The sequence below is a fragment of the Chenopodium album genome, chromosome 21, assembly GCF_948465745.1.
Source record: "Chenopodium album chromosome 21, dcCheAlbu1.1, whole genome shotgun sequence".
NCBI classification, from domain to species: Eukaryota; Viridiplantae; Streptophyta; class Magnoliopsida; order Caryophyllales; family Amaranthaceae; genus Chenopodium; species Chenopodium album.
The window spans coordinates 3,331,935-3,349,603 of NC_137854.1; the positions used below are offsets into that span (position 1 = coordinate 3,331,935).

Consider the following 17,669-nt stretch of genomic DNA (forward strand, 5'->3'; position numbering starts at 1 on the left):
ATTTGAGTTCAATTATTGTTAAATACCTTTATTTTCATAATTTACAAAATTATGAGAATTACATCTTGAAAATGTACATGTTAATGGAAATCACATTTGATGATTTTTTAAGCTGATCATTCACTTCATGTTGTACAATTAGAATGAAACAAGTTAGAAGTCATTCAAAATTAATAAAGTACAGTAAAAATCACAAATTTGTTGAATTTGAGTAGCGCAATGAGCCAATGAGGAGTGGATTACTATGAAGGGCGACCAAAATGGTACACGTACGCTTCACTTAAGCATGCAACAAACCATGTGTCACATACTCACATACACAACCTCATAATCAATTCAACCGCATGCATGCTTATATCATCTTATGCTTGATAAATGACAATCTTTATTTGATTCCATCTTTGCATTACTATCAATCTGCCGTCGCAAATTAAAGGACATACACTACATACTCTATAGTATACTAAATTACTAAGTTTGAAGAAAAAGACCATTAAAGATGTGGAAAAGGTGGATTATTGAAGGAGATCAGGGGCTGAAGAGATTATTAGCAATAGGGCGAGTACAGAAAGTGAGAGGATACTCTACTAAAAGGGATGATTTTCCAACACTTGAAGGCCACCCTGCTGCCCAAACTCATGCAGAGGAAGCTGCAACATCACAAAGGAGAGTCCAACAACACGCAACGGCGACGACGACGACGACTCAGGCTCAACCGCTGATGAAAGAGTTCCAAATATACCGTTGGAACCCTGACTTGCCCAACCAAAAACCCTTTCTTCAGTCTTTCTTCGTCAACCTCTCTACCTGTGGCCCCATGGTAAATACATTTATTTTATTCGCAATAGTTTGACTTTTGCATTATTCAAGGAATCTACTTTAAATTTTGACTATATTCTATAATTTAATTAATTATTGATACTTCAGGAAAAATATAGTCACGTGAGATATTGTAGTTTCATTTCATCATCTATTTTCTATAATCACCTTTTTACTCCTTTAATTACCGATTATTATGTTTGACTAATTATGTTGGTTTGAGCTATTGTGGATAGGTATTGGATGCGTTGCAAAAGATAAAAGCAGAGGATGACTCAAGTTTGAGCTATAGAAGATCATGTAGGGAAGGAATTTGTGGGTCATGTTCCATGAATATTGATGGCCTTAACACTGTGGCTTGCCTTAAGCCCATTGATTCTGATATTACTAAGCCTACAACCATCACTCCCCTTCCGCATATGTTCGTTATCAAAGATCTCGTCGTCGATCTTACCAATTTCTATAATCAGTACAAGTATGTAACTAACACATTCCCAATATTAATTGATACTTGTACGTGTTTGTAAGTGTACTGACATTTGTAAAAGTCATAATGTTACAATTAAAAAAGGAACGAAAGGATAACAAAATATCCCGTAATGTACAAATATTCGTATATAGGCCCCTAAAGCAGAGCTTTAAGTGCTCAAGTTAGTACCTACTTGTAATTGAGATGAGCTTATAGTGGGATAGTGAGGCTTTCTTTAAAAGAGACTATTTCCATTTTATACTAGCTTAGTATACTGAATTGTTTGTCAATTGATCTTATTTTAGTACAAGTACAATGTTCTTGAGCTTTTCAACTAGTTAAAACATGAAATTGTGTAGGTCGATTGAGCCGTGGCTAAAGACGAAGAAGGGACCAGAGGATGGGCGCGAGCATAGGCAATCACCTAAAGATAGGAAGAAGCTTGATGGATTGTATGAGTGCATATTGTGTGCATGTTGCACCACATCATGCCCTGCATATTGGTGGAATCCAGAGAAGTACTTGGGTCCGGCTGCTTTGATTAATGCATATAGATGGATTTCGGACAGTCGAGACGATTATACCAAGGAGAGATTACAAGCTATAACAGATGATGATATGAAATTGTACAGCTGCAGGATTATCAAGAATTGCACTGCAGCATGTCCTAAGAGCTTGGATCCTGCTTCTGCCATTAACAAAATGAAGATTAAGGATAAGCTTTCGATATGAGTATGATAACAAGTAGAAAAATTATGTATGTTCATTTGCTATTGTATTTTTATTTATTAATCTTGTTTAATTTCCTTTTTGGATAACAATCTTTCTCTAAGCTAGTCTATGTAGCCGTTTAGATGTTATGAAGCTCTTTCTTGCTGGTAGACTGCACTATAGGCCATTAACAATTGTAATTAAATTGGTAATTGGTTAGAAAGAGTCTGATTGTACAATGTTATTCACCATACAATCGTGCAAGATTCAACCAAAGTTTTTTTTTTTTTTTTTCCTTTTGTAATCATGAGGTAAGAAATAATCTTGGTTGTACCATATACATAACAATATAATAGAGATGGCATAATTACTTGTACATTAAATTGTTGTCAAGGAATTCTACATAAGATTAATAATACATACTTACGGAGACATGGACTCATGGAGTAAGCAATACAAAGTTTTTATAGCAAATCCTTAAACTTCTTGACCTGACTCGATTTAAAATGAGTTACTAGAGAAAACCCGATCCGACTTAAATGATTCAAAATTGACTCAATTTGACCCATTTGCTCCGTGTAATGATCGATATGGATCGACCCAAACGACCAAATATCTAAGCTACCTCATTAACCCGAATTGACATATCTAGTTACTGAAAGTTTTTAAAGCTAAAATGATGATGTATTAATGTTGAAATTGTCCAAAAAAAAAAACACCATTATATACTCCGTAACACTGACCAAACAATGTGGGGGAGTAATTTTAAACAACAATCCTGAAGGGGCAAAGGCTAAAAGGGGTAATTATCAAAATTGATAAAAGAAGTTGCCGCCAAATCATGAGGTGACTCCTTTCTCAAGAAAAAAATCCCACAAACTCGCCTAAATTGCCCAGTTTCTTCAACACACCAACTATGTGAGCCAACGGAAGCGAGATACAGAGAATTCAATCAAATGCAACACTCCAACAATTTTCCATGAAAATTTCAATTTCTTCTAATTTTAATCTGTAAAACCCTATTCAATCGACTCAAAAATTAGTAATTTGGTGATCAATGTTTAGGTCAGCTTTTCTCTCTCTTCGAGGACGCTCGAAGCCGGCGGTCAATCATCTTCAACGGTTTGTCATTACCTTTTCTCTTTTTTCTTTCGAACTCATTATTTGGTTCAAATTCTTAGTAAAGCTTGATAATATGCAGCATTCTACTTCAATTTTGCATTTTCAATTTTTTTGATGGAGTGTTGTTTGATACTAGGGTTGAGTTATTGATGCTTATTTACATGTTTTTATGTTACAATTTAGCGTAATTTTGGTGTAAATTGGGTTCAGAATTAGGGTTTATGATTGATTGAAGTTTCTAAGAGAGTAATTCGTTGATTTTCTTAATTCGGAAAGCCGATTCCACGAGTTTGGTCAATATTGTAGAGGTTTTGATTTTGTTGTTAATATGTGAAAATTTTTTGTCACTCGGAATTTGCTGTTTAAGTGTCGAGGTAATTATATTTTGCAGTGGCTTAGCTGTGATGATTGATGATTGATAATTTGATATGGAGTAAGGAATAATCTGCCTTATATTGTGGTTTAAAAAAATAGATGGAATCAAACTATGATGTTAGGAGTAAATGATTTGGAACTTAGTGCTTGTTTCTGTTGCTAATAGTGTTTCACTATTGTAAGAATCTCATTAGGTTGAGTAACATATAATGAGCATAAATTGATCTTGGCTCAACCCGCTGAAGTGCATACATGTCCATCTTCAACCATAATAGTTGCCATTTGCTAATGGCTAGAGTAATTCACAAGTCATATGTACTCTAAGTTGTGTAATCTTTCAACTTGGGATGAACTCTCTCCTTTGTACTTCCACACGATCACTTAATGGTCTAGTTTTTTTAATTTTGACTAAATATGGATATTTACATTATTTAGTGTAGTAGTCAACAAATCAATACAACATTATGCTTGTAATCTATAGTTAATATAAATCATAGGTTTACAATGGCTGTGTATGTGAACATACTTATCTGTTATTCAACTTTGACATGATCTCCCTTCAGGGCTTCAAGTAGACTACAACGAACCCTGTATTTCTTGGTCTATGAATGAGATTGGATTAGTTTCATGTCTTCACGATTTAGGGGTCTTGCAGATCTTTTTTGAATTAGTAATTATTGTGCCTGCAGAACAGCAAAAACCATCTACTCCGGTTTGGTCATATTCAGTTTACTTCCTATGTCAAGCCATTAATTTTTGCATTGGAAGCCCTACTTTAGGGTATGGATGTTTTTCTTTTCTTCAATTTTATTATGTCGATGTGCATCATCCTTTGTCATTGACAGACAATCAATGCACAGTCCAGCTAATTCTATGACAAATAATATGTATATTTTCTTATTGCTGATTCAAGTTGCAGATTTTTCTTAAAGATTATGAACCCCCCCCCCCCCCCCCCTCTTCTTACAAGAAATTTGTGCATGATCAATTGTTGATGTTCTAAAAGGTTGTTAATTTGCACCTGCTCTGTTTCTAGACTATCTGATCTCTATTATTAATTTCTGCTTTATTACTATATCGAGGTTATCTTTTGATCCTGGCATCAGAAATTATAATTTTTCCCTGCAATATAGAGCCAACTCATGACTTCATGAGAGCTCATCTATATCAAACGACGTGTCCTGTATCTGTGCCCTTTCTGAATTTTTCTCAAGATTCAGATTCTTTCTTGGCGTTGATATCATCTTCAATTCTTATGTCTGATGATCTGATTCAAAATATAAAAAGATCGAATTTAGCTATGTATTTAATGCTCTGCTTCTGAATATGTATTTAAAAATGTTTCTTTTTCCTCTCAGGCTCGACCCATCAAAAAGGTGCTTGTGTCGTCGTGGTTATGCCAAATCAACCAGACAGTCATCTGAAAGATCATATAGCCATGAATTACAGTCAGAGATGCATCCAAGTACCAATTCTACTAATTATAAGCCATTGATGGCTCTTGCTATTGTATGTATCTTAAACACCATTATTCAGTCCAAAACAAGGGTGTTATTTATCATGGATCTTTATCATTCTAACCTCCTCTGTTAGATTGCTTTATTTTGTTGTCACTTTTTCTGTGTTTAAAGGTTCTCAATTCTCATCCTGCCCAAATTAATTAACATCTTCAGCCTGTTGCTTTGCTTGGACTGGCTGGTTATGCTCGTTACAATGATGAGAGAAGAGCTATCCAGAAAGGTACTCTGATTTACACACACACTAATGTATGGTTGGTGCACCTGGGTGTACCATGCGCATGGTGCACCCGGTTAAAAAAAAAGGCGGAAAGAACATTAGGTGTATGAAAAAGAACATTTAGTTTCTTGAAAAAGAACATGTTTGTTTTTAACAAAGAACATGCATTACTAAAGAACATAAAGGCATTACACAAAGAACATGATAAAAACTTTATTAAATTTCATGAAAAATAACACATTAACGTAAAAATTCTCTACCAAAGATTTCAGTTTCCCAAAAATAGTTTTTTCTCTCTCCAAAAATTTAACTTTCCATAATAATTTTATTTTTCTCTCTTTAAATTATTTTCAACTAAAAATAATTCAAGATTTCATTTTACAATTAAATTTCAAATTTCAAAATAACATAAAAGAACATAAGTTAAAGAACATACGTTAAAAAATTCATTACCTTAAAGAGCATACGAGCCATTTTTCAAAAAAAAAAAAATAAATAAATAAAAAATACAAACCAAATTCAAAGAACATACGAACCAAAAAGAACATATTTTGTATTATTGAAAAACATGTTATCAAACATATATATGTTTGTCAAACACAAACATATTCTTTTGCCAAACACAAGATGTTCTTTTTCAAACACTAGTATGCATGTTCTTTTTCAAACACTAGCATGTTCTTTTTCCAATGCTAGTATGTTCTTTTTTTTTTCCCATGTTCTTTAAAATATACCTAATGTTCTTTCCGGGTGCACCATGCGCATGGTGCACCCGGGTGCACTATACTATTTTCACACACACACACACACACACACACACAAGCACTTGCTTTAATTGTATTGTATTGTGATGAAAACTCTGTGTTTCTTTTATTTATGCTGGAAAACCTCATCACTAAATTATGAGGCCAGTAAATTTCATTGAATTATGCTTCTTTGATATCTTTGAGACAGGGAGAATTCCTATGTTTAAACCTTAATGAAAGGGGATTCAAAGCTTGTCCACGGATTTCCTGGTCATTTACTAATATTTTGGCTTTGTTTGACTTGAAAAAAAATTCGAATCTCACAAAATATGCTCCCTTCATACTTTTTTTATTTTCTTCTTGAATTTAGCTTATTTATTTATGTTTATTAATACTTGTCATTTTTGAATACTAATGCTGTATTCCCTTAGTGAAACCAAATTTGCCGTTTAGAATTCGAAAGAATATTATTGATCACATTTGGATGCTGGTGCAGTACTTGTCATGTTTTAAATTCTTAATACATGTGCGGTGACCTAAAAGTGCATGGTTTTGTTTTTTTTTTTGGTTTTTTTTTTTTTTTATTTTTTTTTTATTTTTATTTTTTTTTTTTTTTAATTCTGGGAAGTATCCTCTTTGAGACACTGCAAGTTAGCTCTGGGTGGCTTAACACTTTTCTTTTTGAAACTGAATTAGCAATATGATAATTGACCAAGCCCTTTTTTCAAGCAATGACTTACACAATCACGATAGCTGGAGCAGTTAAACTATATGTTTTTTTTATTGACATGTCTGTTGTTTCCCTCTTCCAATTCATCAGGTGAAGGATCAAGGGAAGGAATGACTGTCAAGGGGCCTATTATTGGTGGTCCTTTTGAATTGATTAATACTGATCACCAAATAGTTACTGAGCGGGATCTTCATGGACACTGGGTACTCTTATACTTTGGTTATACATCATCACCTGATATCGGGCCAGAGGAAGTGCAGAAAATGGCAAAGGCCATTGACATTTTAGGTTCAATGCATTCACCTTTATCTATCAATGCTTTTTTTGTTCTTGATTGTGATAAATCTCTGACATTTTCTATTTGTTGTCACTAGAGTCAAAACATAATGTTAAGCTTCTACCTGTTTTTGTCACAATTGATCCCCAGCGTGACTCTCCTCAACAGCTAAAAATGTATCTTAGAGGTGGGTTTTCTTATTCCATTTAAATGTCTTCATCCTTGTTATATTATATAATGTTGCGAGCGCTGAAATTAGCTTACAATTGATGCCTCATTTCTACTCCTTCAAGAATGCAGAGTTTGATCCAAGAATAATGGGGTTAACCGGATCTGTTAACTCTATAAGGCAAATAGCACAAGAATATCGAGTTTTTTTTAAGAAGGTTGAAGAGGACGGGAGTGATTATCTAATTGAATCATCCCATAATATGTAAATTCCCTCTGAAACCCTTTATTCCACTTTCTGTCCAGTGAGATTGCATTTTCATGGATGTGATGGATTGTGTAGGTACTTGATAAGCCCAAATATGGAAATAATGAGATGTTTTGGGGTAGAGTATAATGCTACGGAGCTGGCAGATGCTATAGGCAAAGAGTTGAAGAAGCAATCTGGATCTTCCTAGAGGTAAGAGAAGCTATTTTTTTTTATTGGGAAAATTTATTTGATTCATCTTTTCATTGTTGGGTAAGCCTGTCAATATCCAAAATTCTCTATAACAATTATATGCATTTTGTGCTATAGGTACATGTGTCTTATAACTTTAAGATTCACGAAATTTTAGGATATCCATTTCAATAAAACGCAACCCCCGGCCTTCTATAAGTAATATCATGATTTAATATGTTAAACCTTTGTAGAAAGTTAATGATATTGATATGCTCCATTTGGAAAGTTTTGGCTTGCACATGCTATGAGAGAATTGCTGTAGTGTAGCTGGTTAATTGAATCTTTTTTCAAGATCTTCATCCACTAGTTTGGCACTGGCTGTACCCTGTCTGAATGATATGCAGCTACCTTTATATGAGCTGATCACTATCTCTTGCTCTCAAGTACTGGAGGATTTGACATGAAAAGTGTAAGTGCATGTAAAGTCTTGTAATTTTGTGATACTGAAGTTTTTAATATAACCTTTGACTTTACATGTGATAGACATGTTATTTAACCTATCTTGGATAAAGGAAATGTAGGAGTATTTATTCTGGAATGGAAATTAGGCTAAAGCTGAACTTAAAGCATAATTGAACCCTAAACATAGCAAGTTTTATAAATGAGGGATACTTCACAATCACAAGGATTGTCTAGTATAGATTATAGAATGATTCTTACTTTTGTTGTACAGAGTGGGAGGACGGAGTAAGGAGGTATATATTATGTGGATGGGTGATTGAAGTACTTAGGAACAGTCGTACATAACACATCACTTTTCTTTGTCTTCATTTCTTCCCAGCATATTCTGTATGCAAAATTATAAAACAACTAATGTCATCTATTACCAGTCTATTTACCATTCCTTGAGAGTGACTTTAGACTTTTAGAGAGGGTGGGGGGATCATTTGTTCTCATTAAACTGCAACAATATTACTTTCACATTATTTATATGCTACATTTTGACCATATTTGGTGATTTGTACTTAGTTAAATAGATATAACAATGAGGAATGTCAGGGGTCTTTTTGGATTTGTCAAAGTACATATCTTTATAGTATCAACTTTTAATATTTAACCAATTTTTTTATAATTATATTAGTGGTTCAAGTCCTGCATTGGCAAAATTGTTGCAACTAATTATTAACAAAGGAATTATGGAGGATGAAAGCTTTGTAGGGTAACAATTTCATTATATTCATATGATTTGGAACTATGTCGCATGGATATAGCCTGGGAACAGTAAAATGATTTGGTAGGTAGCAAGCAGTTCCAGATCATGAAATCCAAAATAGATACAACAAAACACTACTCTTAATTACCATTAGTATAGAAATTGACATCAGCAACATATTCATTTTTTACTATTGATGACGTGAGACAGGCTTGTTGGCTATCATGTCATTTTCATTTCTGTAAGAATGATTTTTAGAAAGCATAGCCAGCTATGGGAAAGTAGATATCTTTAGGATGAAAAAACTCTAGGTCTGATTCTATGATTCAATTACTAGAATTTAACAGTGTTTTTAGTAAATTGTGTTTCCAAACTCGGAAATATGCAACTCGTGTAAAGCAGGGTGGCATTTTTTATTTATTTAATTTTTTTTTTTATGATGACAGTTGAGGAGCTGCAAGTCATTTACTAGAATTACTAGAGTTCAATAGCCTATAAACATCCGTAATTACTACGTCCCTACTACTGTTCTCTGGCATGAATCCTTTCTGGACATTAGGCAGCAACAATATACGGTGAATTGCTGATGCAGTTGACCTTACAATTAAGGATGTTTGTTTGTGTGTCTCAATCATTTCCAGAATAATGTTCTGGTGCATCTTGGGTGTCGGAGTGCAAGTTGGAACTTTTTCAACACAATGTAGGTAACTAGATATCTCTGTACTTTTATAAAGTATGGATTATCTGCTTATGGTATAGTGTTGACCTGCACGTTGTTGCAAAATAGTGTACGACCTGGTCCTGAATTAATTCTCATCATTATTGTGATACAAAGTCAATTTTGGTAAGATGTCTTATCAGCCTAGGGATGGGTGACAAAGGTATAAAACGAGGAATGATTTATTTATAATAATTATAATATATACATTCCGTAACTGTATAATAATCATCTTGTTATTTAACGATTATAAAATATAAACACATTTGATTTTTTTTTTTTTTTTTAATTACTTATTCCTTGTTCCTTTAGGATGCAAAAGATCCCATTTGTGATGGAATCAAGTATTTTGGATGTCTCAGGCTCGTAGTTAGGTGGAAGATACACGACGCCAACTTACCTTCTGTTTTTTAGCTTCTTGGAAACTTCTCAGATTAGAACTACTTTGGAGGACATGGCTCAGTCTTATGGATTGTGTGTTTTTGCTATCTGGAATTAATACTGATTTTTACCCAAGCTGGCATGTTTTATTTTGCCATTTCATGAACGTAGGTTGAGCTTTGAATAAGTAGCCTAAGACAAATCAAATGTGATTTGATTAGCTATTATATTATAGAAAACTACCCTTTACGTCATTGACTCAATTGTAGAGTTTTTTAATCCTCTTGGTTTTATAAACTTTTGTTTATTTACTCACTTGACTACTCTTTACTCTTCATCAGATAAAATAATGTTTCATTTCGATTAATGTTGTCAAATACAAATGGTTATTCTATTATACCGTTTAAATTTAGACATTTCTAATTGTCAGAATTCTTAGAATTAGAAGTGACTGTAGGTTGAATTGATGCAATGTGAATCAGTATTTAAACTATAGGCTTGTTTTGATAGCAGGATTAGCATCAGGTTTGCCCCACTGTGCTTGAACAATCTCCTACCTAAGTTGAGTTCAGCGAGCTGGGCTGATTTAGTTTCAGGCTTGTTTAAGCTGGGTAAGGTTTCCAACCAAGTGAGCCAACATTTTGTTGGCGGTTGCTGATACTTTAAGCTTATATAATTTTAGATAAGAATTTTATACGCAGCACCTTGACAATGTCGGGATGTACCTTTCCTAAGGTGCACCGTTTATATGTTGCAGATACGGAGTTATCTTTAGCACCGTTAATATCTTGCAAATACGGAGTTATCATTAGCATAGGTGTTTACTTACTATATGGCATATACAATTGAAAGAGATAAATTCTCGTGAGCAAATGATGAAAATGGTAAGAAATCATATAGCACTAATTGCGCAGATACTCTCCATAGTGTAAAATCTCGTGTGCTAAACTGCTAATCCTGAAATTGTTAAGTATGTGGCCAAGTGAAGATAAGTATCAGATTAGCTGACGATTATTACACCTCATACATGATTAATTTTGGAAAGAAATTTTTTTTGTACAGGTAAGACACGTCATATTTGATTGGGATTTGAATTTCCAGCTGGAAAATAAAAATTAAACATTAACTAGGATTTTATTGTCCTTAACTGAAGTAGTATAGTCTGAAACTGCTATGTTCTTGCACATTAATTTGTGGTACAACAATGACTTTGTATTACGGCAAATACTAGTACGAAGTACCGAGTATAATTTTATGGAAATTGAACCATACTTGTATTTGACAGCTCTTTGAGAGAAATCAGATAGTAAAGGAGCTAGTAATCATACCTGGAGTTAATATAAAATTTACGTAATTACGTCTTCCTTTTCCTCCCTCTAATCTTTTAATATTAAGTATTTTCTGTGTGTAATTTGAGGACAACAAGGACTCAACACCAAAAATTATGGGGCTGTTTTTTCTTGATTTGTTTATTAAATTTAAAAGAAATATAAATTGGGTTTCTAAAAATCTAGAGATCCTGATTATCTACAAATGACCTGGTCTCCTAGCTTTTCTCCTTCCCATCCACCAACCCCAATTTTTTTTTTTTCCAAATGGAAATCAAGTTGACAATTGAGGAAAAATAAGTTGGAAAAAAAAGGAAAAATAAAATAAAACATATTATATTAAAAAAATATCCTTCGAGTAAAAAAACTTTTTTGAGCAAAATCTTTGAAATAATTATTTTATATTTGTTCAGAACATAAGTTGGCTCCCACCTTCTTTTCCCCCTCCTCTTTCTCTCTCTCTCTTGCATTGCATTGTCAATATTTGGTTGAATATCTTGAACAAAGAATAAAAAGGGTGATCAAATTAGGAGAAAATCAAAGGTAATAAGGTTGGCATTTATTGTCTTCTCTTTTTTGTATGATAAAATGAGATGATTGTTGATAACATAAGATGAACAGCCCTACTTTGTAAGGGAGGGTTGTTTTTTTCTCATCCTTGTTCATTTTGAAACTTTCAATTTCGTTTTTACAACTTCACATGCATGGATGCTGGAAATTTCTTCTTGAGTAGGCTGGAATAGATGGTGTTTGATTGGGATTATCGTCGGGAATAAGTCATCGTTGTTACATGTTGTTTGGTAAAAAATCAAGGGAAAACATGAGCAGTGGCGCTTCATCACCGGATCAGAAGAAATCAGGGTGTGGGCTGCTGGGGGCTGTTTTTGGAGGAACAAAAAAATTTTGGCCTAGAAGAACCACGTCAACAGGTTCCCTTCCTAGCCAACATGGTAGCCTTAATGACGTAGACAGCCCCAAGAAAATTCCGAGTGATGGCCACAATTCCAAGAAGAGACGAGGCAGTTTTGATGACCTTGATGCTAACAGCAGCGTCTCTTCTCAACCTTCCTCTAGCCGAGGTGGCCCTAAACCTCAACAGAAATTCCCTCCTGTTCGATTACAACAGCAGCAACAGCAACATCATGTTAGAAGACCGTCCTCAAATGACACAACCGTAGTGCAAGCTTCAAGAAGCCCGACACCAGCACAGAATCAGAATCGAAGTAATGGTCATAATACAAATACAAAGAAGATGCCTCCAAAGGAAGCATTGGGGATATCTGGTGAGTTAGAGATGATGATAGCTGAGCACCAGAAGGGTAGAGGAGGGATTAATCTTGTCCGAGCTTCATCTGGCAATGTGATGGTCCATAGTAGTTTAGGTAACTTGAGGCAGCCTGGGGGATCCCCTTATATATATACAAAACCAGCCTCCAATGGCAAGCCACCAGAAGAACAACAAGCTCCTAAAAATATTATAAACTTTTCATCAAAATATTCAACTAGTGGGATAGGGAATATTGTGAACAAGAAGCAGATAGAAAACGGGGAGAAAGCAACAGGTGGGACTTCTCTATGTCGAGCATTGTCTTGTAGGATGGACCCTGAGGAGTTGAAGATATTGGGGAATGAAGATTATAAGAATGGCAACTTTGCAGAAGCCTTAGCTTTGTATGAACGAGCCATTGATTTGGACCCCTCCAAGGCTTCCTACAGGAGTAATAAGAGTGCTGCTTTGACAGCTCTAGGGCGGCTTCTTGAGGCTGTTTTTGAGTGCAGAGAAGCCATTGGTATAGAGCCCAATTACCACAGGGCTCACCATCGTTTGGCTAATCTTTATCTAAGGTACATAATTATAATGGCACTTTATTCACCGAACTACATCAGCCATATGATTGGTTCTGTAATTTTTTTTGGATATGTTTTCATGTAGAAAATCTGTACGATTTTTTTCAGATTAGGAGAAGCAGAAAAGGCTATTTATCATTTCAAACGAGCAGGGCCAGAAGCCGACCCAGATACAATGAGTAAAGCAAAGCTTGTTCTTGGACACATGAAGCAGTGTGAGGAGGCTAAGAGGTTGAAGGATTGGCACACCGTGCTCAGAGAATCTGGGAATACCATAGCTGCTGGAGCAGATTCTGCGCCTATGGTTAGTATCTTTTGCATTGTGTGACTAGTTATTTGTTCAACATAAGCGTAAGAGAGACAAATTTCAAAAACTGCTATGTAAGTTATTAACATTGTTGATGTTTTTTCTTATTTATTTACTTGAACAAAGATATTTGCATTACAAGCTGAGGCATATTTAAAGCTCCATCGGCCTCAAGATGCCGTAGCAACATGGGAAAACGGTCCAGATTTTGATATGGATCGGTGTACCAAGTTCTATGGCTCTGCAGGGAATGCTATGTTATTGTTGATCAGGGCTCAGGTTGACATGGCTGCAGGAAGGTTAGTCTGTCCCATTTTATTATATTTTCAAATCTTGATTGTCATTTGTTGTTTCCCTCTTCAGGCTTTGCTAGTATATAAGTAATGTAACTACAAACGAGGGGTAAAAGAATGATTAAATTTAACCAAAAAAGTCAATTAGTAGCATAAATTAGTTGATAGCATGATGATTTTGCTAAAAATGTACTGTAAGACAGCTCAAAATGTTGGTAGAAGATAACTGTACATTAATCTAGTAAATTAGTAATCCCAACCAATCACACCAACTGTGCTTTAAAAACTGCTCTAGATGAATTCGTCGTGTGAATTATTTCTGTGGTCTACTAACAAACTTGTCAACCAAGATTAACAAGCTTCGATTCAAAATAAATAAATTAATTTGTCGTTGTCAAATCATTTTTTTCTTTTGAAAGTGCTGTAGAACTTTCTGTCATACTGAGGGTGGTTAATCTTTGTTACTATTGTTTTAATCTAACATTCACTCCTGTCCTAATCTTAGATACTGTTAATTTAAATAACATCCAGTCCTGTCTTACCATTTGCATGCTGAAATACTATTCTTTTGCTTTCTTATTTTGAGATTATTCATTCCAGGCCAATTCTCCTAATTACTCTGATTATCTACTCTAGTCCACCACTATACCCAAAATTTAATTTCAATGATTCTTTTCTAAGTTATGTAAAAAAGTCTAATAGTGTGCCACTTTTCATAATATAAAAGCAGGGCCTACAATCATGCTTAGCTACGGTTCATGCTGACTCTTTGCAAATTAGTTCTAAATGACTAATCTTATTGAATACTAGTTCAAGAATGGCTCTCATATGTGACACATTTGATCTAATATCTCCTGATAACCTTGAAGGATCAAACTTTTAGTTATAATATCATATTAGGTTGAGCACATACCAAAATTTCTCATTTCTGTGGAATGTTGATGCCACAACTTAATGTTTCATAATACGGCCTGATTTTGTTGTTAATATAGGCACTGTACAAGTTTTTTTTTTTTTCATTTCTTGATTCAAACTGAATTTGTGGAGAATTCATAATCTTCATAATGTAAGAAAAAGTAGCTTTTAAACTCTTAGAGGGGATTGCAGGTTTGATGATGCAATGGAAGCAATCCAACATGCAGGTAAATTAGACCCATCCAACAGGGAGGTGGGTGTTGTGACACGAAGGGCTCGAGCCGTGTCCAATGCTCGAGCTCGTGGGAATGACTTTTTCAATGAGGGCAGGTTCTCAGAAGCTTGTGTTGCTTATGGCCAAGGACTTGAGCATGACCCACAAAATTCAGTCTTGCTTTGCAACCGAGCAGCTTGTCGTGCCAAACTCAGGCAGTTTGAGAAAGCAATAGAGGACTGTACTGCTGCACTTAACGCTCGTCCCTCTTATACCAAGGCTAGACTAAGAAGAGCCGACTGTAATGTTAAGGTATAGGGTTTATCTTTTCTGATGCAATCCCATTGGAGTGCTGGTTATATATGCTTCCTTTTTTTATGTATGTCCATGAATAATGAAAATATAGAATATGTTAGCATACTTTCGACCACATTTTACTTTCAGCACTCCTTTTTATAGATTGTCTTCCTTAGGGTATAAAAACTGTTCTAGATTAATTTGGGAAAGGCTATCTCTCCTGGCAATCGCTTAACTGGTTGCTATTGTCGTTTATCCCTAATAGATGATGGCAGAATACCTGTCTGACAGTTGCCTAATTAGTTAAATAGTTGGCACATTGAAGAAGGATAATGCTCACATAATCCACAGTCTGTCATATTTACCATGTTTCATTCCATCACAAGATATATTTTGGTGTTGAGTCTTGAGTGTTACATATCAAAGGATGTGCGTGCATACATGATTGAATTTTGTTTTCTGCAAATATCGTCAGTTGCAAAAATGGGAAGCTGCTGTAAGAGACTATGAAATCCTATTCCAAGAATCACCTGGAGACGAGGACATGGCAAAGGCATTTTTTAAGGTAGAGGTGCAGCTCAAGAAGCAGCGGGGAGAAGATGTGTCAAACATGAAATTTGGAAATGACTGTCTAGTCAAAATCCAAAGTGATGAACACTTCAAAAGTGTGACATCCTGGCCTGGTAAACTAACTGTTATTTAGTGTTCCTGATAATATATTGAAGTTCATAATGCATGCTTAGCAATTTGTATATATGATGGATCATTATGCAGGTCTATCAGTGGCCTTGTTCTGTAATAAGCCAGGGGAGAGACAAACACTGCAATTCAGTGAACAACTCTGCAAGAGATACCAAACCGTAAAATTTCTCAAGGTCAATCTCAACTTTTGATTGGTTGATGTTACCATTTTGAAACTTAGGGCCAATCAGACACTCAGACTTTATTAATTATAGTATGCGCGCCAAATAGGCCATAATGCACAAACTGTCAATGATCATCTGAATTTTAATCCTTGCTTACATTCAGGTTGAAGTTGAAGATTACCAAAGCTTGGTGAAATCTGAGCGTGTCGGCTCATTGCCAGCCTTCAAGATATACCAAAGTGGTTCGAGGGTTAAAGAAATTCGCGGAGAAGATCATGAATCCTTAGAGTGCTCAATCAAAGAGTATACAAGCTAGCATACATGAGAAAAGCATTGTAGAGAAAGTCCGTCATTCTTTCAATAATTTTATATTTTTTCTTTTTTCTGGCTATATTATAGTGCCTGGTTGGAGTGTCAAGAAAAGATAAGTTTCTTAGGATACAGTTTCCATGACTAGGGTTACATATATGGCAGGAAGGAAAAGAAAGGAGGGAACTGCAGGGAAATCTGAATCATTTTGTTTCAATTTAGATTTGATCCTGTTGATTTGCCAGCTTACTCAGAAAATTTCTTTATCTGTTCATTTTGTGGGATGACTTTTGCAGAAAATTAAAGATATACATTGTGAACTTCTGAACTCCATATCTTAGTAAAATGAGGTTTAGGGTAGAGTAAAACCATCTTATAATAATCATATTGCAAGACATAGAATAGTACTCTTATTAAGTTATTAAAAGTAACTACCAGAGGAATAAGGTGGAAATTAGTATGATTTTAAAACGGCAAAACGTAGTATGAGACAGTCTTACAAAAACTTAACGAGAGACATGTCGACATTTTTAAAAGTAACTACCAGAGGAATAAGGTGGAAATTAGTATGATTTTAAAACGGCAAAACGTAGTATGAGACAGTCTTACAAAAACTTAACGAGAGACATGTCGACATTTTTTGCGTGAATTTGTTAGACTTTACTCATGGTCTTCAATCTTCATTGAGAATTTGAGACTCTCTCCTTTTCTATTGGGTCTAGACTCTGGACCAGAGCAGCCCTTGAGAATGTTTGATAGTCTTTGATGGGTATGTAGATATTGTAATGCCAAGTGGCGCTTCAAAAGGATGCCAAGTGCCAAGAAAAGATGTTTCATATATACTGCTAATCCGAATATAATTTATGGCGTTTACTTGGGATAATATCTTGAATATATGTCAATTTTCATAAACGTACGTGGTAAATTTGAGTTTACGAAATCAATGCAAGTTGTAAACGGGTAGAATGACCGTTTAAGGGCATATTGGATGGTTCTACCGACCCAATTGGAAATCCAGAGGGCATTAGGGACCATGGTAAACATTTCGGCAATTTTTATTTCCGGATGAATAAAAGCTCAAAAAATTACATTGAAGGCAACAATCCTAGCTTTTTGAGGAAATTTTGAGATTTAGAGGACCAATAGCGAAAAAGCCTTGAGACCCTAAGGGATACATTTGGGTCATATAATGCCGTTTGAAACAATATATAATCATTATATGTTGTCATAAACGTCCGTGGTAGGCTTGAGTTTACGAAATCCATGCAAGTTGTGAACGGGTAAAATGACCATTTAAGGGCATATTGGATGGTTCCACCGATCCAATTTGACTCCCGGAGGATATAAGGGACAATGGTAAACATCTCGACAATTTTTATTTCCG

The 17,669-nt window shown here is 34.9% G+C and overlaps 3 protein-coding genes across 3 annotated transcripts; all 3 read left to right on the plus strand.

The window, feature by feature from the left end:
- The first annotated feature begins 499 nt into the window (after nt 1-499).
- LOC145602456 (succinate dehydrogenase [ubiquinone] iron-sulfur subunit 3, mitochondrial-like) lies at nt 500-2,034 on the plus strand. The gene is made up of 3 exons (XM_081658643.1): nt 500-820; nt 1,056-1,294; nt 1,648-2,034. Exons 1-3 carry the CDS (start codon nt 500-502, stop codon nt 2,018-2,020), a joined length of 933 nt encoding a protein of 310 aa, XP_081514769.1. The 3' UTR covers nt 2,021-2,034.
- Nucleotides 2,035-2,874: 840 nt separating this feature from the next.
- Nucleotides 2,875-10,219, plus strand: LOC145602414 (protein HCC2-like). Its single transcript, XM_081658608.1, has 8 exons — nt 2,875-3,121; nt 4,855-5,005; nt 5,170-5,236; nt 6,800-6,997; nt 7,084-7,173; nt 7,287-7,419; nt 7,498-7,614; nt 9,840-10,219. Exons 1-7 carry the CDS (start codon nt 3,057-3,059, stop codon nt 7,610-7,612), a joined length of 819 nt encoding a protein of 272 aa, XP_081514734.1. The 5' UTR covers nt 2,875-3,056; the 3' UTR covers nt 7,613-7,614; nt 9,840-10,219.
- A 1,835-nt stretch (nt 10,220-12,054) lies between these two features.
- LOC145601256 (TPR repeat-containing thioredoxin TTL1-like) lies at nt 12,055-16,610 on the plus strand. Its single transcript, XM_081657229.1, has 7 exons — nt 12,055-13,081; nt 13,193-13,388; nt 13,518-13,690; nt 14,792-15,125; nt 15,586-15,793; nt 15,885-15,985; nt 16,140-16,610. The coding sequence occupies exons 1-7, from the start codon at nt 12,057-12,059 to the stop codon at nt 16,290-16,292; spliced, it is 2,190 nt and encodes a 729-aa protein (XP_081513355.1). The 5' UTR covers nt 12,055-12,056; the 3' UTR covers nt 16,293-16,610.
- Nucleotides 16,611-17,669: the final 1,059 nt, after the last annotated feature.

Excerpts from the sequence above, each read along its gene's own strand:
- LOC145602414 (XM_081658608.1), top strand. The coding sequence starts at position 3,057 with ATGTTTAGGTCAGCTTTTCTCTCTCTTCGAGGACGCTCGAAGCCGGCG. Across the intron at positions 3,122-4,854 it reads GCGGTCAATCATCTTCAACG|GCTCGACCCATCAAAAAGGT; the intron begins GTTTGTCATTAC and ends TTTTCCTCTCAG. Across the intron at positions 7,174-7,286 it reads GCTAAAAATGTATCTTAGAG|AGTTTGATCCAAGAATAATG; the intron begins GTGGGTTTTCTT and ends TCAAGAATGCAG.
- LOC145601256 (XM_081657229.1), top strand. The coding sequence starts at position 12,057 with ATGAGCAGTGGCGCTTCATCACCGGATCAGAAGAAATCAGGGTGTGGG. Across the intron at positions 13,082-13,192 it reads TTGGCTAATCTTTATCTAAG|ATTAGGAGAAGCAGAAAAGG; the intron begins GTACATAATTAT and ends GATTTTTTTCAG. Across the intron at positions 15,986-16,139 it reads AAACCGTAAAATTTCTCAAG|GTTGAAGTTGAAGATTACCA; the intron begins GTCAATCTCAAC and ends GCTTACATTCAG.
- LOC145602456 (XM_081658643.1), top strand. The coding sequence starts at position 500 with ATGTGGAAAAGGTGGATTATTGAAGGAGATCAGGGGCTGAAGAGATTA. Across the intron at positions 821-1,055 it reads TCTCTACCTGTGGCCCCATG|GTATTGGATGCGTTGCAAAA; the intron begins GTAAATACATTT and ends TATTGTGGATAG. Across the intron at positions 1,295-1,647 it reads AATTTCTATAATCAGTACAA|GTCGATTGAGCCGTGGCTAA; the intron begins GTATGTAACTAA and ends GAAATTGTGTAG.